The sequence below is a fragment of the Ranitomeya imitator genome, chromosome 3 (assembly GCF_032444005.1).
Source record: "Ranitomeya imitator isolate aRanImi1 chromosome 3, aRanImi1.pri, whole genome shotgun sequence".
Lineage (NCBI taxonomy): Eukaryota > Metazoa > Chordata > Amphibia > Anura > Dendrobatidae > Ranitomeya > Ranitomeya imitator.
In genome coordinates this window covers 41,101,249-41,126,407 of record NC_091284.1, presented here as the reverse complement: position 1 = coordinate 41,126,407, position 25,159 = coordinate 41,101,249, and the positions used below count along the sequence as shown (strand labels likewise).

The 25,159-nt window shown below is 45.8% G+C and overlaps 1 protein-coding gene across 1 annotated transcript; it reads left to right on the top strand.

Moving 5' to 3' along the window:
- Positions 1-14,663: 14,663 nt before the first annotated feature.
- LOC138671545 (antho-RFamide neuropeptides type 2-like) lies at positions 14,664-22,945 on the top strand. Its single transcript, XM_069759724.1, has 2 exons — positions 14,664-15,935; positions 22,934-22,945. The coding sequence occupies exons 1-2, from the start codon at positions 14,664-14,666 to the stop codon at positions 22,943-22,945; spliced, it is 1,284 nt and encodes a 427-aa protein (XP_069615825.1).
- The last annotated feature ends 2,214 nt before the right edge of the window (positions 22,946-25,159 follow it).

The following is a 25,159-nucleotide window of genomic DNA, read 5'->3' as shown; positions in this document are numbered from 1 at the left end:
CAGGATGACCAGCCAACACCGAACAATGAAGTTCAGAGATAACTTTATTAGTCCACCTATCAGGGACGAACAGTTTCTCCGCCGGACAACGATCAGGTTTATTCGCCTGAAATTTTTGTAACACTCGCCGCAAATCAGGGGAGATGGCAGACACAATGACTCCTTCCTTGAGGATACTCGCCGGCTCAGATGAACCCGGAGAGTCGGGCACAAAACTCCTAGACAGAGCATCCGCCTTCACATTTTTTGAGCCCGGAAGGTACGAAATCACAAAATCGAAGCGGGCAAAAAATAACGACCAACGGGCCTGTCTAGGATTCAAGCGCTTGGCAGACTCGAGATAAGTAAGGTTCTTATGATCAGTCAATACCACCACGCGATGCTTAGCTCCTTCAAGCCAATGACGCCATTCCTCGAATGCCCACTTCGTGGCCAGCAACTCTCGGTTGCCCACATCATAATTACGCTCAGCAGCCGAAAACTTCCTGGAAAAGAAAGCACATGGTTTCAACACTGAGCAACCAGAACCTCTCTGTGACAAAACTGCCCCTGCTCCAATCTCAGAAGCATCAACTTCGACCTGGAACGGAAGAGAAACATCTGGTTGACACAACACAGGGGCAGAACAAAAACGATGCTTCAACTCCTGAAAAGCTTCCACAGCAGCAGAAGACCAATTAACCAAATCAGCACCCTTCTTGGTCAAATCGGTCAATGGTTTGGCAATGCTAGAAAAATTACAGATGAAGCGACGATAAAAATTAGCAAAGCCCAGGAATTTTTGCAGACTTTTCAGAGATGTCGGCTGAGTCCAATCCTGGATGGCTTGGACCTTAACCGGATCCATCTCGATAGTAGAAGGGGAAAAGATGAACCCCAAAAATGAAACTTTCTGCACACCGAAGAGACACTTTGATCCCTTCACAAACAAGGAATTAGCACGCAGGACCTGGAAAACCATTCTGACCTGCTTCACATGAGAGTCCCAATCATCTGAGAAGATCAAAATGTCATCCAAGTAAACAATCAGGAATTTATGCAGATACTCACGGAAGATGTCATGCATAAAAGACTGAAAAACAGATGGAGCATTGGCAAGTCCGAACGGCATCACTAGATACTCAAAATTACCCTCGGGCGTATTAAATGCAGTTTTCCATTCATCTCCTTGCCTGATTCTCACCAGTTTATACGCACCACGAAGATCTATCTTAGTGAACCAACTAGCCCCCTTAATCCGAGCAAACAAGTCAGATAACAATGGCAAGGGATACTGAAATTTAACAGTGATCTTATTAAGAAGGCGGTAATCAATACACGGTCTCAGCGAACCATCCTTCTTGGCTACAAAAAAGAACCCTACTCCCAGTGGTGATGACGATGGGCAAATATGTCCCTTCTCCAGGGATTCCTTCACATAACTGCGCATAGCGGCGTGTTCAGGCACAGATAAATTAAATAATCGACCTTTAGGGAATTTACTACCAGGAATCAAATTGATAGCACAATCACAATCCCTATGCGGAGGTAGGGCATCGGACTTGGGCTCTTCAAATACATCCTGATAATCAGACAAGAACTCTGGGACCTCAGAAGGAGTGGATGACGAAATAGACAAAAATGGAACATCACCATATACCCCCTGACAACCCCAGCTGGATACCGACATAGAGTTCCAATCCAATACTGGATTATGGGTTTGCAGCCATGGCAACCCCAACACGACCACATCATGCAGGCTATGTAGCACCAGAAAGCGAATAACTTCCTGATGTGCAGGAGCCATGCACATGGTCAGCTGGGTCCAGTACTGAGGTTTATTCTTGGCCAAAGGTGTAGCATCAATTCCTCTCAACGGAATAGGACACCGCAAAGGCTCCAAGAAAAACCCACAACGTTTAGCATAATCCAAATCCATCAGATTCAGGGCAGCGCCTGAATCCACAAACGCCATGACAGAATACGATGACAAAGAGCATATCAAGGTAATGGACAGAAGGAATTTGGATTGTACAGTACCAATGACGGCAGACCTATCGAACCGCTTAGTGCGCTTAGGACAATCAGAAATAGCATGAGTGGAATCACCACAGTAGAAAAACAGACCATTCAGACGTCTGTGTTCTTGCCGTTCAACTCTGGTCATAGTCCTATCGCACTGCATACGCTCAGGTTTAATCTTAGACAATACCGCCAAATGGTGCACAGATTTACGCTCGCGCAAGCGTCGACCGATCTGAATGGCCAAAGACATAGACTCATTCAAACCAGCAGGCATAGGAAAACCCACCATGACATCCTTAAGAGCCTCAGAGAGACCCTTTCTGAACAAAGCTGCCAGCGCAGATTCATTCCACAGAGTGAGTACTGACCACTTCCTAAATTTCTGACAATATACTTCTATATCATCCTGACCCTGGCACAAAGCCAGCAAATTTTTCTCAGCCTGATCCACTGAATTAGGCTCATCGTAAAGTAATCCGAGCGCCAGGAAAAACGCATTGACATTACTCAATGCAGGGTCTCCTGGCGCAAGAGAAAATGCCCAGTCCTGAGGGTCGCCGCGCAAAAAAGAAATAATAATCAAAACCTGTTGAATAGGATTACCAGAAGAATGAGGTTTCAAGGCCAGAAATAGCTTACAATTATTTTTGAAATTAAGAAACTTAGTTCTATCACCAAAAAACAAATCAAGAATAGGAATTCTTGGTTCTAACATAGATTTCTGATCAATAGTATCTTGAATCCTTTGTACATTTGTAACGAGATTATCCATTGAAGAGCACAGACCCTGAATATCCATGTCCACACCTGTGTCCTGAAACACCCAAATGTCTAGGGGAAAAAAAAGACTGAACACAGAGCTGAGAAAAAAAAATGATGTCAGAACTTCTTTTTTCCCTCTATTGAGAATCATTAGGTTGGCTCCTTGTACTGTTATGTAGGCAATCCAGTGACACAGTGTGCCAGCAATCAGAGCACATACAGTGATCTGACAATAACCCAAAAATAATAGAACGAGCTCTGAGACGTGGAATCTCTGTAGACCGCAATACCTGAACCTATCCTAAACACAACTAAAGGCATCTGTGGATTGCGCCTGACAATACCTATGCAACTCGGCACAGCCTGAGGAACTGACTAGCCTGAAGATAGAAATACAAGCCTGACTTGCCTCAGAGAAATACCCCAAAGGAAAAGGCAGCCCCCCACATATAATGACTGTTAGCAAGATGAAAAGACAAAACGAAGGGATGAAATAGATTCAGCAAAGTGAGGCCCGATATTCTAGATAGAGCGAGGATAGCAAAGAGAACTTTGCAGTCTACAAAAAACCCTAAAGCAAAAAACCACGCAAAAGGGGCAAAAAGACCCACCGTGCCGAACTAACGGCACGGCGGTACACCCTTTGCGTCTCAGAGCTTCCAGCAAAACGAATTGACAAGCTGGACAGAAAAAGTAGCAACAAAAGCAAAGAAGCACTTATCTAAGCAGAGCAGCAGGCCACAGGAAAGATCCAAAGCTCAGATCCAACACTGGAACATTGACAAGGAGCAAGGAAGACAGAATCAGGTGGAGTTAAATAACAAAGCAGCCAACGAGCTCACCAGAACACCTGAGGGAGGAAGTTCAGAAGCTGCAGTACCACTTGTGACCACAGGAGTGAATTCAGCCACAGAATTCACAACAGCGTTATGGCTGAAATGCTGGCTCGGGGAAATTCAGGCCAGGTCTAATTTTTGTGATATTCCATGCGAGGGGGAGTACCTGTTTAGGCTGGTCCTAGACAAGCTTCTGGAGAAAGCAGGGGACGATAAGAAGAAGAATTTCCCTGCTACAGGCGTCCCTTCAGTAGGAGAAAATTCAGCCGTGGAAAGCCTTTCAGGGACCGAGCCAAGTGGGATGACAGAAGGAGGAAAGGTAGGGGATTCATGTTTGGGAGCTCCCCTCCGGAGCATAAGAAACCACCTCAATGACTGCCTGCCTAGGTGGGGGGTAGGCTGTCCGCCTTCTACCCTGCCTGGATTAAAATATCCAATGCTGCCTGGGTTTGTAGACTGAGATTCTTTCGATCCCACTGGACAGGTTCATGATAACCCTTTCCCGGTATTCCTCCGCAGAACAACAAACCCCTGGAAGCAGAGGTCCTGGAGCAGTTGCTTAAGGCTGTCCTGGTGGAAACTAACCTGTTTGTCCACAACAAGGGTGCAACGAGTGCCTTAGCTTGGTTAAAACAGTCATAACTATGTGTTAAATGATATGTGAAATCTCTGCTTGCAGACCAACTGGGCATTTTTTCAGAGTCTTCTCAGCAGAGTTGACTTTCACCCCTCCCTTGCAGATGCTGCCAATCCAGATGCTGTAGAGCTGTAACTGGCAGCATCTAGAAAGGAGGAGCAAAAGCACACGTCACCAGAGAAGACTCTGACGAAGTGTCCAGTTGGTCTGCAAGCAGAGATTTCCCATTATGCGCTCCAGAAGCAACAAATGTGAATATCTCAGGAATGGAGTGACACAGCGCAAAACAGATAAGTGTGGCAGAATCAGGGAAGCTCAGGGTCTCTTTAAAAAACATTTATTTTTAAGCAAGTGATGGAATGCTTTTTTAAAGCCTGGAGTCCTTACAGATTTAACATGTCAAGATTATCACACTTCACGGTAGTGCGATTTGGGGTTCAGCAAAAATCAACAATATCAGCAGGCACACTTTTTATCCACTCTTACTAGCAGTGATAATGTGCAATATTGCATCGTCGTCTACCTTCATCACAAAGCATGAAAATGGGGGTACCATATAGATCTTTAGAGTACATTTTCATGGGGTGCATACACCACAGGTGTTCAGGGTGCAAAAAAAAACCTGCAGTGTATCAGGCCTCATTCAGACATCTGGAATTATTATCCGTGTTTTTCCTGGATTGAAAACATTTCAATCTACGGGTCTGTTCACATGTCCCTTTTTTTTTTGTTTGAAGATGGAAAAAAAAATGGAGACATGTCTGCTTTTGATATTTGTATGAGGTTCTTATAAAAAAACGGATATCTCTGGGATGCGCTCCGTGCTTCATCTTGTGCGTGTTCATCTGTGCTTCACTGAGCCATTGAGAGAAGTTTTGAAAAACCTCCATCATATTTTTTTTTCGTATGTGAAAAACTGACACACGGACCAAAAATGGGTCCAGGGCGCTGAAAAAAGAAAATCAGCTGCAGATTTGCGATGCAAACGATGAAATGTGCAGCAAATCCTCAGAATTTCCACAGTATTTTTTTTTTTTGCATATTTTACAATGGATTTTTGTCCCATGGTACAGACCTTTAATCCTTTTTATCGCCAGCTAGTAATAGAAGCGCTTACCTTAGAACATATCCTTCATTTTTCTGCAGCTTCTCCTTGCAGTAGATGACGTGCTCTGCGCACTATGACTTATCGCTCTTGGGAACGCTCACAAATATATTGCGATGGGGAAGGAAAAAAAAGTTCTAGTGAAATTTTGAAGGAGAGATAAGAACGATGAAAAAGTAGAAAGCGAGAGACCAGCCGGCTAATCTGCTCGGGCCCAGCCGTGTGGAAGTCAGCTGATGAGTGATGCATCATACTAGGAATTCACCCCAACCCTCTTCTGTAGAAAGACTCTTCCCATAGTATTACTGTACTCCGCTACCAACAGCAAAGAGCGTTTATACCCAAATCCCAACGTCCATAAAATATAGAGACATTCCTTTAACCTGGCAATTTACAATCCAGAAAATCTCAGTGATCTTTATTGACCTATATCCAGATGAGTTGCACTTTGTTACGCACCCGTGAGGACTATTAAACACACGATTGTATCGTGGACTCACTGTGCCGTTGACCGAGGAGAGAGAAGAAATGAAAGCACTCAATCAGTATAGTTCACGGTGCCAGTGAACGGGATGTTAAATCCCATACGTCATAAAGTCAGAAAAAATCACTGCACTCGTATGGTTTTCAAATGCATTAATTGGAAAGTTTATTTAAATTGGTGAAAAAGGAGATAATAGGCGAATTGACGTTTCGGCCAACCCGTGGCCTTGTTCACAAAACCGCCTGTTAGAACTCTGTTGTATATAAAGAAGGATCCTTTACTTTGTGTTGAGTCATACAAAAATGGTATGGAGGTATACCTAGCGGGGACGCTAGACAACGTGTGCCCACGCACAAAAGCCGTATCCTGCGGCCGGAACAAATCTTGTGGCTGGACTGTGGGTATAGTGAGCAAAAATATCAGGTACTGTTCGTCCCGTATGTTCTGATATGTCCTCAAGGTCACATAGAGATATAGTGCTATGTTAAGTACGCATACAGTGGACCCAATGTGTTCTGGTGAGTTCTCATAGAGAAGACCCTCCTTAGGCATATGGTATGCTGCCAGTGGATGAAGGAATCTCGTCCGTTTCAGTTATCGTGCAGGCAGGGCACAAGCGTTGGTGGCGTAGTGGAGGAGGCCGACACAATCCTGTGTCTAGGCAGTGGAACGCTCTTGTTGACCGAGGAGAGCCTGGAGGGGCATGGTTAAGCGAACACCCTTCCTAGAGCCCCTGATGGTGGCATTAGACTTGGCTCTGGATAGACGCCAGGTGCTACTCTTGGACAGACTTTGAACACACAGCAGCTGACCACCAAAGGGACAGGAAGCCGCAATGATAGGTGCTGGCTGGAATGGCAGGTATACAGGCAGGCACAGCAGGTATACTGACTGGCATGGCTGATTCACAGGCAGGCAAGTACTGGCAGACAGCTGGTATACCGTCAGAGAGGTACTGGCAGGCACGGCTGATATACAGACAGATGCTGGAGGGTACAGCTCAGGGTCTATCTGGCCCACCGGAGAACCAGTGGGCCCAGGCACTGGCATCTGCTGGCATACAGGGCTGGCAGCTGCCTAGAGCCCCCAGCCAGTGGTGTGTCGCTAATAGGGCAGCCACTAGGAATTTCGGGGCCCCATACTGGCAAAATTTTTGGGGCCCCTGGAAACTCCGCCCTGGCTCCACCCTAGCCCCGCCTCTACCCCTCGAACCTTCCACAGTCCCACCACCCTCTCTTGTAAAATCTCCACCTCTGCACCACGTCCTCACCAATCACACATTAACAGTTTCCATCACCAGGTCACATATATAGCCAGCAGCTTTTGTTTTGGCCAAAATATTTTTTTAATCCGCCACCACGACAAGGTAGACTCTTTTGGCCGGCTCTACTCCACTGTAACTTGTTAAACTTCCAATACAATTTTAGGTATATTTTTATTTATTTTTCAATTTTTAAAATGACCAATAATGTCACATACGAGGGACAAATACCACTGCACCATGTCCGAATCACATATTACCACCACATGGTGACCAATAATACCACATACAAGGAACAAATACCACTACGTCATGACCAGACCACATTTTCCCACCACATAGTGTCCAAATAATGCCACACACAAGGAACAAATACCGCCACGCCATGACCAGACCACATATTACCACCAGTGACCGAATAACAGCAAATACAAGGAACAAATACCGCCACACCATGAACAAATCACATATTACCACCACATAGTGACCGAATACTACAATACTGATCATTAATAAAAAAACAAACAATACTAATGCCATTATACAGAGGAGATCTGTACTTATTATACAATGTCCTTGTACAGGTAATACAGTGATCACCAGTGACATTATACACAGGAGCTCTGTATATAGTGTCAGTGTACAGGTAATACAGTGATCACTAGTGACATTATACACAGGAGCTCTGTATACAGTGTCAGTGTACAGGTAATACAGTGATCACCGGTGACATTACACACATGAGCTCTGTAAACAGTATATAGTGTAAGTGTACAGGTAACACACTAACTCATTGGTGACGTCTGTAGTTGAAGTCCTTCATCTTCGCTTTTCTTCTTCATCCAGTGCAGACCGCCATCACTTCTTCCAGCCAGGACTCCTCTCTGCAGAAAATAACACAGTTATCTAGTGCACATTCCCCAATTTTTAGCCAACCTCTATACTACGCCAGATGAAGAAAAAAGCGACGGTGTTGCCCTGCACAGTAACAGGACCTCTCCTCACCCACACTGAAGACAGTATCCTAAAAAATAATGTCCTTTAATTACCCCCTACAGTAATAAAATCCCACATTCTGGACCCCATGTGTCCTCCCATTCTGGACCCCACGTGTCCACCCATTTTGCCTCATGTCTCTCCATATTGCTCCCATAGTCATCCATAATAGTATAATGCATCCTATAGTCATATATAGTCGTATAATGCAGCCCCATAGTAGTACAATGGAGCCGCATAGTGGTATATAATGCAGCCCCATAGTGGTATATAATGCAGCCCCATAGTGGTATAATGCAGCCCCATAGTGGTATATAATACAGTCCCATAGTGGTATATAATGCAGCCCCATAGTGGTGTAATGCAGCCCCATAGTAGTATAATTGACCCCCATAGGGGCATAATGCAGCCCCATAGTGAATAATAGATTGTAAGCTTGTGACCAGGGCCCTCATTCCTCTTAGTATCTGTTGATCTATGTGGTTACTGTTATGCTGTAATGTCTTTTGTCTGTACAATCCCCTCTAAAATGTAAAGTGCTGCGGAATATGTTGGCGCTATAGAAATATAATTATTATTATTATATGCCCCATCCCGTGGCTTTACAAAAAAATAATGCATCTGAGGCATGGACCTTCGTTCCGGTATATGACAGTGATGTCATACGCCGGCGATGTGCGCCCTGATGTCAGCTGCCGGCAGATTCCCTATGAGTGGGGGCTGCATTGTACCCCATAAGTGGGCTGTATTATACCCTATGAGGGGGCTGCATTATAACCTATGAGGGACCTGCATTATACCCTATGAGGTGGGCTGCATTATATTCTGTGGGGGGCTACATTATATTCTGTGAGGGGGCTGCATTATACTCTGAGGGGGCTACATTATATTCTGTAGGGAGGCTACATTATACTCTATGAGGGGGATACATTATACCCTATGGGGGGCTACATTATATTATACGGGGGGCTGCACTAAATTCGATGAGGGGGCTACATATTCTGTGAGGGGCTGCATTATACCCTATGAGGGGGCTACATTATATTCTATGGGGGGCTGCATTGTATAAGAGGGGGCTACATAATATTCTATGGGGGGCTGTATTATAACCTATGAAGGGGCTACATTATATTTTATGGGGGGCTACATTATATTCTGTGAGGAGGGCTACATTATATTCTATGAGAGGGCTACATTATATTCTATGAGGGGGCTAAATTATATTCTATGAGGGGGCTACCACAATACCTGCTACATAATTAAGACGTGTACTACCTTACATTATACCCTGATATTAGCGTGTTTTACCGGACAATTGGTGGTCTTGTATTTATTTCTATGTAGCTACATAGTGGGCCCCAAGAATGATTTTCTCTCGTGGGCCCAAGGTGCTCCAGTCCTACGTTGGCACAGCTGATATACAGGCAGGTACTGGCAGACACGTCTAGTATACTAACTGGCTGGTGCTGGCAGCAATGGCTGATATACAGACAGGTGCTGGTAGGCAAGCAGATGCTGATAGGCATGGCTGATAATCGGGCAGGCAGTTGCTGGTGGGCACAGCTGAAATACAGGCAGGTAGGTGTTGGTGGACATGGCTGATATACAGTTACGCAGATACTGGCAGATATTGGCTGGTACCAATATAGAGTAGCGGTCATATACCGGCCCCCGGGCTCACCCACCCACTTCCTGGACCATTTCTCTGCCTGGCTGCCGCACTTCATGTCCTCAGAACTACCAACCCTTATCCTGGGAGACTTCAACATCCCCACTAATAGCCCCACTTCCACATCTGCATCCCAGCTTCTATCACTAACCACTTCTCTAGGCCTCTCACAGCTCTCAACCTCTGAAACACACAAAGACGGTAACACCCTGGACCTGGTCTTCGCCCGACTCTGCTCAATCTCCTACCTAGATAACTCACCGCTTCCCCTCTCTAACCACAACATTCTCTCCTTCACACTCACAAATCCTCGCCCACCCCAGCACGCTCCTACCTACCATACATTCAGAAATCTACATGCCATTAACCATCATATACAGTACTTCCAGACTCCCTACACTCATCATTGTCCCCAATCTCTTCTTTTTCCTGTCCTGATCTGGCTGTACATCACTTCAATGACACTCTTAGAAGCACCCTTGACCAAGTAGTGCCCCTCACCCTCAGAACCTCCAAACACAAAGTAACCCGATTTCTCAAGTGATGCTCTAGGTGTGCTGAACGCTTATGGAGGAAAACTCGCACACCAGAAGACTTCATACACTTCAGATTTATGTTAAGGACCTATAACTCTGCCCTTCACCTCGCCAAACAGACCTACTTCACCACCCTGATCTCCTCACTATCCAACAACCCCCAAGAAACTTTTTGACACCTTTCACTCCCTCCTCGGGCCAAAAGCACAAGACCCTATCACAGACATTTGGTCTGATGACCTGGCCTCCCACTTTATAGAGAAAATAGACAATATCCGTCAGGAAATCGACTCCCAATCACCAAGTTCAGTGACTCCCATCCGTCCCTGCATTTCCCCTGGCCCACTCTCCACATTCAATCCCATCACAGAAGAAGAAGTCTCCAGGCTCCTCTCCTCTTCTCGTCCGACTACTTGCACCACCAACCCCATTCCCTCATACCTCCTCCAGTCTCTCCAGTCATCACAACTCACCCAACTACAATCTTTAATCTCTCCCTCTCCTCTGGCATTTTCCCCTCCTCCTTCAAACACTCTATCATTACTCCATTACTAAAGAAACCTGCTCTCGACCCATCCTGCACAAGCAACTACAGACCGGTCTCCAATCTCCCCTTCATCTCTAAACTCTTGGAGCGCCTGATGTACTCCCGCCTTACCCGTTACCTCTCCACTCACTCCCTCCTAGACCCTTCACAGTCCGGTTTCCGCCCCTACATTCAACAGAAACTGCTCTCATCAAAGTGACCAATGACCTTCTGACAGCAAAACGTAATGGTGACCACTCTCTGCTCATTCTTCTCGACCTTTCTGCAGCTTTCGACACTGTCGACCACCCTAGGTCAACAGTGACTAGGCATTAAGGACACTGCTCTCTCCTGGTTCTCTTCCTATCTTTCTGACCGCTCCTTCAGTGTTCTGTTTTCTGGCTCCACTTCATCTTCTCTTCCTCTCACTGTCGGGGTACCTCAGGGCTCAGTCCTTGGCCCCCTTCTCTTCTCCCTCTACACAGCCCCAATTGGACAGACCATCAGCAGATTTAGCTTTCAGTACCATCTTTATGCTGATGACACACAACTATACACGTCATCCCCTGACCTTACCCCCGCTGTACTACAGAACGCCACTGACTGTCTGTCCGCAGTCTCCAACATCATGTCCGCTCTCTATCTGAAACTCAACCTCTCCAAAACTGAACTTCTTCTGCTCCCACCATCTACTAACCTCCCTAAATCTGACATTTCCCTCTCCGTGGGTGGCACCATAATAACACCCCGGCAGCAGGCGCGCTGTCTGGGTTTTATACAATATAAATGTAAGGGGGCACCACGGACAGTGGGATACCACCAGGACCTATGAAAAGATTGACATACACAAAGAAAAGCAGACTAGGTCCTATAAATGGGGATCACCACAAGGTGAAAATGACACTAGTATAAACACAACTTTATTAGGCAACACATGAAAAAAATGACACAAACACTCACATTTAAATACATTTAAAAAGCCTAATCATGCTATGAAAAACAGCCCATAATACGGCAGTAACCCACACAGGACTCAAAGAGTACGATATCATATACAATGTATCCTCATAGAACCAGTCTGGCCATAATATGATATATATGGGCCATAGTACCTTGGCACTCCCCCAGATAATTTATACCTGCCTAATTTATATATGCCTAACAATATGGAAACAGATGTACATATGGGTGCATAGAGTGAAAGGTGACAGGGACCATTTAGCAAGCAATACAGCCACTTTTGATATGTGACCTATGATGTACCACCAAAAATAATACTAAAATAGCACAGGGAGAGTTTCAAGGCCACATATGGACCAAGGGCTACCAATGTCTCATGCCCAAAAGCTTATAGTACCACTGCCTGTTGAGCCTCCCATGAGAATCCTAATGCGGGCTACACAACGACCCAACGCGTGTCGCCACCACACAGGGTGGCTTCGTCAGGGGTATTGACCTGGTCCATATGTGGCCTTGAAACTCTCCCTGTGCTATTTTAGTATTATTTTTGGTGGTACATCATGGGTCACATATCAAAAGTGGCTGTATTGCTTGCTAAATGGTCCCTGTCACCTTTCAGTCTATGCACCCATATGTATATGTTTCCATATTGTTAGGCAGGTTGTGCAGTCTCATTTAGGTGCAGGGATCAGCATGTTTGTGTGAGCTCCATATTTTGTTGTTTTTTTGCACATATTTGTTTTTTGCTTGTATAAATTATCTGGGGGAGTGCCAAGGTACTATGGCCCATATATATCATATTATGGCCAGACTGGTTCTATGAGGATACATTGTATATGATATCGTACTCTTTGAGTCCTGTGTGGGTTACTGCCGTATTATGGGCTGTTTTTCATAGCATGATTATGCTTTTTAAATGTTTTTAAATGTGAGTGTTTGTGTCATTTTTTTCATGTGTTGCCTAATAAAGTTGTGTTTATACTAGTGTCATTTTCGCCTTGTGGTGATCCCCATTTATAGTGTAGTGAGCTGGCCGGCTGTGACTGTTCTATTATCATTGACATAGAATCTGTGACAGACACTGCCCCCGTGTGGCCAGAAGTTATACCTATGCTGAATGTGATTACAGAGAAACAAACTGTATTGGCAGAACTTCCCCCTGTGATGTCATGTGAACAGGAAGGGGAGGGAAAAAGAGAGCCCGGGAAACTGGTGTGTGCAGAGAGAGGTCGGTGTGTGCTGGCGTCCTCCTGTAGAGGCGATATAGAAGATTGCCTGGATGACCGCTATCTCTTGGAAGCTGACATCCAGATTGTTCCCAGCTCCCACACTGCGGAGCACCCAACGGTGACATCTTCACAGACCCTGGAGCCCATGAACTGTAAGCGGGTCCTCTGTTGAGAGGCCGAACATTCCACCCTTACCTGTTGAACCCCAGGACTACAGTCTGGACCTGAGGGATGGAGTTTTGTTTAATCCCTGTTGTTTTTCTCTTCGGCTGGAGCGTCCCCCTGCAGTGACAGACAGGCCTGCGACGTGGGAAGATAACCTCCTGGAGCAAAGGAACTGGTAACGTGTGGATAGGGAAAGTGAGGGACAGTTTGTTATTACACGTTATCTCTGTGAATAGGCATATTTTGTACTGTCTATTATTGTGTTCCGCTGTGTTAAGGAAAATGTATAACAGTAAAGATACGGTTGTTAAAATAGAATCTGAGTGTGGAAGTTTTGCTGGGCCAGATCATGGATATACATGGGCGACCTTGCCCTCGGTCACTTCAATAGGACCTAGTCTGCTTTTCTTTGTGTATGTCTGTCTGGGTGTTATGTTTGACTCCGATCTCTTCTTCACCTCCCACATACAATCTCTTGCTCGCTCGTGCCGCTTACACCTAAAGAACATCTCTAGAATCCGCCCTTTTCTCACCATGGAAACAACAACCCTCACTGTCGCCCTGATCCACTCCCGCCTGGACTACTGTAACGCTCTATTAATTGGCCACCCTCTCACTCGACTTTCCCCTCTCCAGTCCATCCTTAATGCAGCAGCCAGGGTTGTCTATCTAGCTAATCGTTACTCAGATGCATCCGCTCTTCGCCAGTCATTACACTGGCTGCCCATTCATTACAGGATACAATTCAAAGTACTTGTTCTCACCCACAAAGCTCTCCACAGTGCGGCACCCCCTTACATCTCCTCCCTCATTTCTGTCTATCGGCCTAACCGACCGCTGCGCTCTGCAAATGACTTTCGTCTAACCTCTGTACTAATCCGTACCTCCAACTCCCGACTACAAGACTTCTCCCGTGCTGCGCCAATCCTCTGGAATGCTCTACCCCAAGATATTAGGACCATCCACAATTTGCATAGTTTTTGGGGCTCAAAACACATTTGTTCAGAGCTGCCCATCACATTCACTAATCAAAGTCATTTTATGTTTATGTGTGTGTAGCCCATTCACTATCCCCATCTATCCCCCACCCCCTGAAGATGGCTGGACCATCATTGTAAATACATCATTGTAAATACACACCTGTACTATGTATCTCTCCCACCTCATTGTAGATTGTAAGCTCTCACGAGCAGGGGCGGCTTATTTTGCTTTAATTATTGTATTATTAACGTTGTTACTTATAACTGTTGTGTTTGAAACTGTTAAACTGTAAAGCGCTGCAGAATATGTTGGCGCTACATAAATAAAGATTATTATTATTATTATGGTACGACTGGAATACAGGAACGGATAGAACCCAGTTCAAAGTGGACCGCTTTAGGAAGAACTAGGTCACTGTTAGGAGAGGTTCTGGACCGCAAGTGCGGACAGGCAAGGAACCGCAGGAGCAGCTAGGAACGGAGCCGCAGATGCGGACCGGTACAGAACCGCAAATGCGGACAGGTACGGAGCCGCAGGTGCGCATAGGCAGGGAGTCGCAGGTGCAGATAAGTACGGAACCTCAGGTGTGGAATGGCATGGAACCGCAGGTGTGGAAAGGCATGGAACCGCAGGAGCAGCAAGGCATGGAACCGCAGGTGCGGAAAGGCATGGAACTGCAGATGCAGATAAGTACGGAACCGCAGGTGCGGAAAGGCATGGAACTGCAGATGCAGATAAGTACGGAACCGCAGGTGCGGAAAGGCATGGAACCGCAGGTGCGGAAAGGCATGGAACCGCAGGTGCGGAAAGGCATGGAACCGCAGGAGCAGCAAGGCATGGAACCGCAGGAGCGGAAAGGCATGGAACTGCAGATGCAGATAAGTACGGAACCGCAGGTGCGGAAAGGCATGGAACTGCAGATGCAGATAAGTACGGAACCGCAGGTGCGGAAAGGCATGGAACCGCAGGTGCGGAAAGGCATGGAACCGCAGGAGCAGCAAGGCATGGAACCGCAGGAGCGGAAAGGCATGGAACCGCAGGAGCAGCAAGGCATGGAACCGCAGGTGCGGAAAGGCGTGGAACCGCAGGTGCGGAAAGGCATGGAACCGCAGGTGTGGAAAGGCATGGAACCGCAGGTGCGGAAAGGCATGGAACTGCAGGTGCAGAAAGGCATGGGACCGCAGGAGCGGCAAGGCATGGAACCGAAGGTGTGGAAAGGCATGGAACCGCAGGTGCGGAAAGGCATGGAACTGCAGGTGCGGAAAGGCATGGAACCGCAGGAGCGGCAAGGCATGGAACCGCAGGTGTGGAAAGGCATGGAACTGCAGGTGCGGAAAGGCATGGAACCGCAGGAGCGGCAAGGCATGGAACCGCAGGTGTGGAAAGGCATGGGACCGCAGGAGCGGCAAGGCATGGAACCGCAGGTGTGGAAAGGCATGGAACCGCAGGAGCGGCAAGGCATGGAACCGCAGGTGTGGAAAGGCATGGAACCGCAGGTGTGGAAAGGCATGGGACCGCAGGTGCGGAAAGGCATGGAACCGCAGGAGCGGCAAGGCATGGAACCGCAGGAGCGGCAAGGCATGGAACCGCAGGTGCGGAAAGGCATGGAACCGCAGGTGCGGAAAGGCATGGAACCACAGGTGCGGAAAGGCATGGAACCGCAGGTGTGGAAAGGCATGGAACCACAGGTGCGGAAAGGCATGGAACCGCAGGTGCGGAAAGGCATGGAACCGCAGGAGCGGCAAGGCATGGAACCGCAGGAGCGGCAAGGCATGGAACCGCAGGTGTGGAAAGGCATGGAACCGCAGGTTCTCACAGGACAGCCAGGGCCAGGTTCACATAGGACTAACACAAGGATCGGATTCACACAAGATAAGTACAACAACGGGTACACACAGGACAGAAAGAGCCAAGTTGACACAGGACAAAATACATGGACAGGTGAACACGGGACAGACAGAGCCGGATTCACACAGGGTACTTACAATCAAGTGCACACTAATTACTAATGTTGCACAGGGACAGCAGATTAGAGATCGGCACTGATTCAGACACAGCTGGTTTTGGAAAGGGAACTGCAGTAGCAAGTTTAGGGCAGGGACTGATTCAGACAACATGTTTGGAGGGAGGAACTGAATCAGACACGGCTGGTGTGGAAACAGGCCCTGACTCAGATACAGGAGGCTTCAGAGACAGGTTCAGATGTTCAGGGAAAGACACAGACTGGGATACAAACAGTTTAAGTGTCAGGTCCTAATTCAGACAGGATCAGACACAAGTACAGGTTCAGGGTGCAGGCATGGGCGTACGGGCCCAGGGAAGCAGGTTCAGACGAGCAGACCCCAGTACAACCCAGCAGTTTTCTAGTTATTGAAGTTCTGGATACAAGGGTGACTTCAAAGGGTCCCATAAGGTCAGGTTCACAAGATGCAGTTTTTGATGATGCCTGATAGACAAACAGTATTTCTGTATAGAACCTGATGGAAGAAAAAACCTGTCTGATCCGTCTAGTCTGCCCTAGTGTTATTTCTTGTTATCTCAGAAAAGAGACTTTGCAGTGACTTGCCTCATGCGGTGCCTCCCATGCAATTTCTTCTGAGATCGCACCACAAAATCACATGTGATAAGTAGATTATGATACAGCATAGCCAGCCACTAGACTCTAAAACTTAACATTTAATATGTATACCTCTAAAATTATGTGTACTTTAAAAACAATTTGGTGCTCATGTTTAATCGTGCACTAGACAAGAAAAATGGCATGATCTCACCCAATTGCTGACTCTCTTCTTGTTGTAGATTCTTGTGCTTATTGAGAGCACGGCATGGGATGGAGACCAATAAACCTTTTCCAATGGGGGGGAGAAGAAAAGAGAAAAAAAAAATATAAATAAATAAATAAATAAAAAAAAAATATAGGTAGGTGGGGGGGAAGGGTTTAAAGCTATCTTCCCTGTCGTGCCCCGTGTATAAGACTCCCGCCCTAACAAGGGCAGTCCCCAAGTTTGAGCCTACTTAATGAAGCCCTTTGGTTAGTATAACCACCCTGGATGATATGTCCTCTTTCTCTTCCCAACGCGTTTCCCTCCCCGTTACGGGGGTTCATCAGGGGAATAAAATGTCCAGGTTAGGGGGACTGCCTTATCCTCACATGGAGGACGCCGCTGAATGAGGTTATGTCTGCCACTGCAGAATACCTCCATTAACCTGGACATTTAACCTGGACATTTTATTCCCCTGATGAACCCCCGTAACGGGGAGGGAAACGCGTTGGGAAGAGAAAGAGGACATATCATCCAGGGTGGTTATACTAACCAAAGGGCTTCATTAAGTAGGCTCAAACTTGGGGACTGCCCTTGTTAGGGCGGGAGTCTTATACACGGGGCACGACAGGGAAGATAGCTTTAAACCCTTCCCCCCCACCTACCTATATTTTTTTTTTTATTTATTTATTTATTTATTTATTTTTTTTTTCTCTTTTCTTCTCCCCCCCATTGGAAAAGGTTTATTGGTCTCCATCCCATGCCGTGCTCTCAATAAGCACAAGAATCTACAACAAGAAGAGAGTCAGCAATTGGGTGAGATCATGCCATTTTTCTTGTCTAGTGCACGATTAAACATGAGCACCAAATTGTTTTTAAAGTACACATAATTTTAGAGGTATACATATTAAATGTTAAGTTTTAGAGTCTAGTGGCTGGCTATGCTGGGTTGTTAGTTAAAAGTGGTCAGACGTGATTAGGAACGATACGTTCTGGTTTCTTTCTTTTTTCCTGCTGAATTCATAAGTAGATTATGATGAAATGCGATTTGTCACATCCCCGAAAAGTTGTACAAAATAACTTGGAGTCTTCTCATTGTAATGTCTTAAAAAAGTGTGATTGAGTAATGCCATAGTAATATTTAACCCTTTAAGGACGCAGCCAATTTTCTTTTGCCTCTTTTGTTTTTTTCCTTCTCTTCTTTCAAGGAGCATAACTTTGTTTTTATTTATTCCATCGACATATAGTCATGGACGAAAGTCTTGGCACCCTTGAAATTGTTCCAAAAAAATGAAGTATTTCTCTAAGAAAATTATTGAAATTACACGTTTTGTTATACACTTTTATTTCCTTTGTGTCTATTGGAACAACAAACAATAAAACAGAGAAGAGAAAGCAAATTGAACATAATTTCACTCAGAACTTCCAAAAGGCGCAGAACAAAGATATTGGCACAGTTCCAAAACTTGTGGGTAAACAACTTTGTTTCAAGCATGCGATGCTGGTTCAACCTCACCTGTGGCAAATAACAGGTGTGGGCAATGTGAAAATCACCTGAAACCAGATAAAAAAGGGAGAAGCTGACTCAATCTTTGCATTGAGCCTTTGTGTGCCACACTAAGCATGAAGAACACAAAGAAGAAAAGAGAACTGTCTGAGGACTTGAGAACCAACATTGTTGAAAAATATCAACAATCTCAAGGTTACAAGTCCATCTCCAGAGATCTTGATGTTCCCTTGTTCATGGTAAGCAACATAATCAAGAAGTTTACAACCCATGGCACTGTAGCTGATCACCCTGGATGAGGATGTCAGAAAAAAAAATTGATGACAGGTTGTAAAGCAGGATAGTTCTGCTGGTGGATATGGAGCCCCAATCAAGTTCAAGCTGTCCTGCAGGCTCTGGGAGCATCAGTGTCAGTGCAAACTATCTTTCGATATCTGAATGAAATGAAACGCTATGGCCGGAGGCCAGGAGGACCCCACTGCTGACACAGAGATCTAGGTGGCAGTGTGCCAAAATGTATGTGAGTAAGCCAATATATATATATATATATATATATATATATATATATATATATATATATATATATATATATATATATAATACAACGCTGGGAGCGTCACTCTGTCCGAAGCCTTTATAGACTGCGCAAGCGCCGGCGCAGTCTGGCCCCCACAGAGTGACGCTCCCAGGAGATCGCGGTATGCGTAAACACTGAACGCACACCGCGATCTCCAACAGAGAAGCAGGGACCGCCAGGAGGGTAAGTATCGGCTATATTCACCTGTCCCCGTTCCAGCGCTGCGTGCGGCTCCGTCTCCGTGTCCCGGTCCTCGGCCTCTGATGTTCAGTTCAGAGGGCGCAATGACGCGCTTAATGCGCGCCGGCGCCGCCCTCTGACTGACTAGTCACAGCCAGAGGACCCGGAAGATGGCGGCGCGCAGCGGTGGAACGGGGCCAGGTGAATATAGCAAGTGCTGGGGGGCTTGAGCTGGCGGCGATACCGGCACCTGACCCCCACAGCGCACCGGTGTCCCCGCCTGCTCAGGCCCCCCAGCACTCGGTGCCCAGCGACGATAGGTGAGTATGGTATTTTTTTTTTATATATTGCAGCAGCATACGGGGCATATATTATGGAGCATCTTATGGGGCCATAAACCATAATGGTGCAGTGTACGGGGGCATATACCATGGAGCATCTTATGGGGCCCATAAACCTTTATGGAGCAGTGTACGGGGGCATATATACCATGGAGCATCTTATGGGGCCCATAAACCTTTATGGAGCAGTGTACGGGGGGCATATACCATGGAGCATCTTATGGGGCCATAAACCATAATGGAGCAGTGTACAGGGGCATATACCATGGAGCATCTTATGGGGGCCATCAACCTTTATGGAGCAGTGTACGGGGCATATACTATGGAGCATGTTATGGGGGCCATAAACCTTTATGGAGCAGCGTATGGGGGCATATGGATGGGAGCAGCAAATTAAAGAATGGTGGCGCAGGATGGGAGCAGCACATGACAGAACGGGGGCGCAGGATGGGAGCAGCACATGACAGGATGGGGGCGCAGGATGGGAGCAGCACATGACAGGATGGGGGTGCATGATGGGAGCAGCACATGACAGAACGGGGGCGCAGGATGGGAGCAGCACATGACAGAACGAGGGCGCAGGATGGAAGCAGCACATGACAGAACGGGGGCGCAGGATGGCAGCAGCACATGACAGAACGGGGGCGCAGGATGGCAGCAGCACATGACAGAACGGGGGCGCAGGATGGGAGCAGCACATGACAGGATGGGGGCACAGGATGAGAGCAGCAAATGACAATGGAGGCGCAGGATGGGTGCAGCACATGTCAGAATAGAGGCGCAGGATGGGTGCAGCACATGTCAGAATGGAGGCGCAGGATGGGTGCAGCACATGTCAGAATGGGGGCGCAGGATGGGAGCAGCACATGTCAGAATGGGGGAGCAGGATGGGAGCAGCACATGACAGGATGGGGACGCAGGATGGGTGCAGCACATGACAGAACGGGGGCGCAGGATGGAAGCAGCACATGACCGCACGGGGGCGCAGGATGGGAGCAGCACATGACAGGATGGGGGCGCAGGATGAGAGCAGCAAATGACAGAATGGAGGCGCAGGATGGGTGCAGCACATGTCAGAATGGAGGCGCAGGATGGGTGCAGCACATGTCAGAATGGAGGCGCAGGATGGGTGCAGCACATGTCAGAATGGAGGCGCAGGATGGGTGCAGCACATGTCAGAATGGGGGCGCAGGATGGGAGCAGCACATGTCAGAATGGGGGCGCAGGATGGGAGCAGCACATGACAGGATGGGACACAGGATGGGTGCAGCACATGTCAGAATGGAGGCGCAGGATGGGTGCAGCACATGTCAGAATGGAGGCGCAGGATGGGTGCAGCACATGTCAGAATGGAGGCGCAGGATGGGTGCAGCACATGTCAGAATGGAGGCGCAGGATGGGTGCAGCACATGTCAGAATGGAGGCGCAAGATGGGTGCAGCACATGTCAGAATGGGGGCGCAGGATGGGAACAGCACATGACAGGATGGGGACGCAGGATGGAGCAGCACATGACAGGATGGGGACGCAGGATGGAGCAGCACATAGGATGGGGGCGCAGGATGGAGCAGCACATATCAGGATGGAGACCATATACCAATATAAATGCTCGCCACCCGGGTGTAGAACGGGTTCAATATCTAGTGTGTGTATATATATATATATATATATATATATATATATATATATATATATATATATATACGTGTGTGAACATTCCTCTGTTTCATCAGGCATAAGGTTCATTATAATGTTAGGATCATAGTTCATTATACAACACTTTTTTTTCCCTAAGAAATCGATATTTTGTTAAATTTTATTTAAACGGGGTCCATCCTCCACTTGCCATTACTACACTGATTCTGGAACAGTTTTTCTTCTGTGCCCCTCCGTTCCAAAGTTATGCCCCCCCCCCCAGTAAAAGTGGTGCAAATTTTTCCTTCAACAACTGGGCGTGTACCACATAACTTCTGTGTGGGCGTGGCAGTGTTTTGATTGGCCAGTGTTGGAGGAAAAAAAGAGATATGCCCTCAGAGAAGTTCTGTGGTATACGCCCAGTTGTTGATGAAATTGTGCTTATTTTAATCTCCGGCGGTATAACTTTGTAACAGAGGGGCACAGAGGAAAAAAGGTTGAATGTTCACAAGGAGATTCTTCAGTTGTTTTACAAGTTAAAACCACTTCAGTAGACATTCCTTTTTTTTTTAGAACCTTTTTCTTTTCCTCAAGCAGTTCTAAAAATTTTGTGGAAGACCTTTTTATTTCAAAAGTGTTTTTTTTTTTGCAGCCTTTTGATTGGACTGTGCCTAGTTTGGATTGGATTGCGTCAGAGCCGCTTTAAAGATGTGTTTTTTTTAAATTTTTTATTCAAAACTTCTTCAGGACAAAAAAAGCCCAGTCAAACAACTCCACATATGAATCTCAAAGTGAATTTTGCATAGAAATGAATACGAAAAGTTTTCCAAGTTTTTTAAAGCAGTTTTTGGAAAGGATTTTATAGTGGATCTGCTCAAAAAACTCTTTTTGAGCGAAACCTTAGAGTTGGTAGCTCAGCTGTCAATACTGATGGAACCATCACTGGCACCGATGGCCTGATCACCTGCAAGTATTCTTCATAACCCTAGTTAATTCCTGTCCACGGCCACAGAATCTAACCCAATTTGCAGTGGTTGCTTAATTTTTGCCAGAGCTGTATGTATCCTTTGTTGCCTCCCTCTTTTATTATTGTACATATTTGTTAATTATTAAAATATAATATTTTTTATCGATATATATATATATTTTTATTTGTTGACTTCTCTGTTTTTAGTAGAATTTTTAAAGTGTGCAGTTCTCTCCGTAATAGTCATGATCGAGTTCTGAGTTTGTGTTCAGCTGTCTTATCTCTGGACTGGTCATGTGGGAGTTAATCCCCTCTGCCTCACTTTGAAGCTGGCTTATCTATTTAAGTCCTCTGCAGCCTGTGGGCCAGTGTCAGCTACAGTTCCTGCTGCACGGTTTGAGCACTTGACCTGGATACTTGTACTAGTATTCCTTTTGCCTCTGACTGCTTGCACCCGTTTATGACTTGTTCTGACCTCTGGCTTGTACCCCGACTCCATCTTACGTCTCACGTTTTGGTTACCACGTTCCCGGTAGGCTCTGACTTCTTGCTTGTCCCCGACTATTCCTCTGACTCCCCCTGTGTACTGCGCTGATCTTTCTGTGTAGGACCTTGGCTTGTCTGACTTCTCTTTCATTACCTGTGACACCTGTGTTGTTGTTCAGTGTTGCTGCGCTGTGTGCACAACCTCTTTTCCTTAACCAGCACCCCCTGGTGGAGGTTGCTCTATACTGCACTGCAGCAGCACATTACAGTAATTAATGATATTTATGGTCATGAAATTCTTTTTCTTTTCTCTTTTCTGTTTACTCAGAGTGATGACTGAACCAGTGCCGACACCTCCCTCATGACTAAACCATCAACGCTCCTGGGAGAATAAAGTTAATTCTCTCCCTGAAGGGTTAGGCTAAGTGCAGGCACCAGCCAGCAGAATAACGCTACAAACCTGCCGATTAACCCTATATCTGCAGGTTTTTGGGATATTTTTTACAATTTTTTACTTTTTTATTAGACCCATTAGGGAATTTAGAGTTCTAATTCAATGTCCAACACATTGCACACTCATTGTATCATTAAGGCTTTGTGCACACGTCAGGAATATTTGCAGAATTTACCTGACCCAAACCGGACTTTTTCCACAGGAAATCCGCATGCTTTTTTTTGCGTGTTTTTATCTCATTTTTTGCACGTTTTTTTTTCTGGAGCTTAATGCCTCAATGCAATATATAGCGGCATATAAGCAAAAAAATCAGCAAAATTTTATTGAACATGCTGCGTTTTTTACCGTGATGCGTTTTTTTCCACTAAAAAAACATGTACACGAAAATTACGGACTGCATTCTATTAATAGGATGCTTAATGGATGCGGGGTTTTTTTTGCAATAAGCATCCTATTAATAGAATGCAATCCGTAATTTTCATGTACATGTTTTTTCGTGGAAAAAAAACGCATCACGGTAAAAAAAGCAGCATGTTCAATAAAATTTTGCAGATTTTTTTGCTTTTATGCCGCTATATATTGCATTGAGGCATTAAGCTCCGGAAACAAAACGTTCGGAACGTGTGCACACAGCCTAAAGGTGTTGTCCCGTGAAGACAAGTTATCATAAGAAATTAGCAAATCGATTCGAAGTACCCTGATCCATTAATCAGGTCAGTTTTCCGTTGCTGATGGATTTCAACCCTGTGAATTTTTTTCTACCTATCGGCATCACCAGCCGGCCTGAGGCGACTTCATTATTTGCAGGGCTCCCGCTCAGCAGAGGCGGAATACTGACCTGACCGCTCGCCCGGTTCTGCTAATCGATTCGCTCATCTCTACTTATCACCTAATCACAGGATAAGGCTTCTTTCTCGCCTCCGTATTCTAACATGTCAATCCCACAGGTGGAAAAAGCGGAGCGTAGCACTCGGCGGCCCCATATAGAATAATTTGGGCAGTGTTAAGCAGTACGGTTGGGCAACACCTCCATTTTTTTTTTCCCTTGCGCTCGTTATGACAATTATCTCCCTTTGTGCTATTCATCCGATAATTGATCATATTTTTGGCCTCTTCAATAAATGTGACTTGGGAAACGTTTTATTAGTTCCCGGTATTTTTTCTATCATTCTCATTTGTGTGTCTAAATGCGGTTACTTCACTTTTATATGTATCTTCTGCAATTGTCAGTATTTATTGTGTCTGATACGGTCGCACAGATTTCCTTTTATTTCCTCTTTCCCGTATCACTTCCTTCATTTATTTTAATTTCACTCTATGAAGTCATGGTATTTTAGCAAAGCCCTAGAAGTTCCCGCCATGTGATTTTCATTTCCACTTTTTCATCTCAAGTGTGTCACAAAAATTAGACGATTGACTCAGGGCAGTTCCTCTTGTAAAGATTAAAAAAATACCAAATGGCCCCTTAAAGTAAATGTCGGTCCTGGGACCCCTTTTTTTAATACAAGCAGGTACATAAATCTCTGCTGATCTATTTAATTGGTAAACATAACGCCCAAACCCATTTTCCTTAAACAAGGAATGGGTAACACTCTACAAGATCAATAGACATACTGATCCTGTAATAATTATATTGCATATAGATCAAAAAGTGTTTCAAACTCGAGCATATAAGACAAATTACTTTATTCCTAATATATCTGAAATACATATAAATGTTTATCAGAGAAAGATGGTAAAAAAAGGTTGCAGGAAGAAGCATGGTGCGAAACGCGCGTCGGGGTCAGGAGTAGCAGCGTGTCACTCAGCATCGCACATGTGAAGCAGCGCAGACCCAGGTAATATGTGCACGGCCCAGACTATCGGATCTTTATTATTTACCTAGTTGAGATGCATTATTAACCCCTTAGTGACGGAGCCAAATTTTTTCAATCTGGCCAGTGTCACTTATGCAGTAATAACTCTGGAACGCTTCAACAAATCCCAGTGATTTTGAGATTGTTTTTTTCGTGACACATTATACTTTATGATAATGGTAAACTTAGGTCGACATGTTTTGTGTTTATTTCTAAAAAAAAAAAAAAAATCAGAAATTTGAGA

Coding starts and splice junctions, on each gene's coding strand:
- LOC138671545 (XM_069759724.1), top strand. CDS start 14,664: ATGCGGACAGGTACGGAGCCGCAGGTGCGCATAGGCAGGGAGTCGCAG.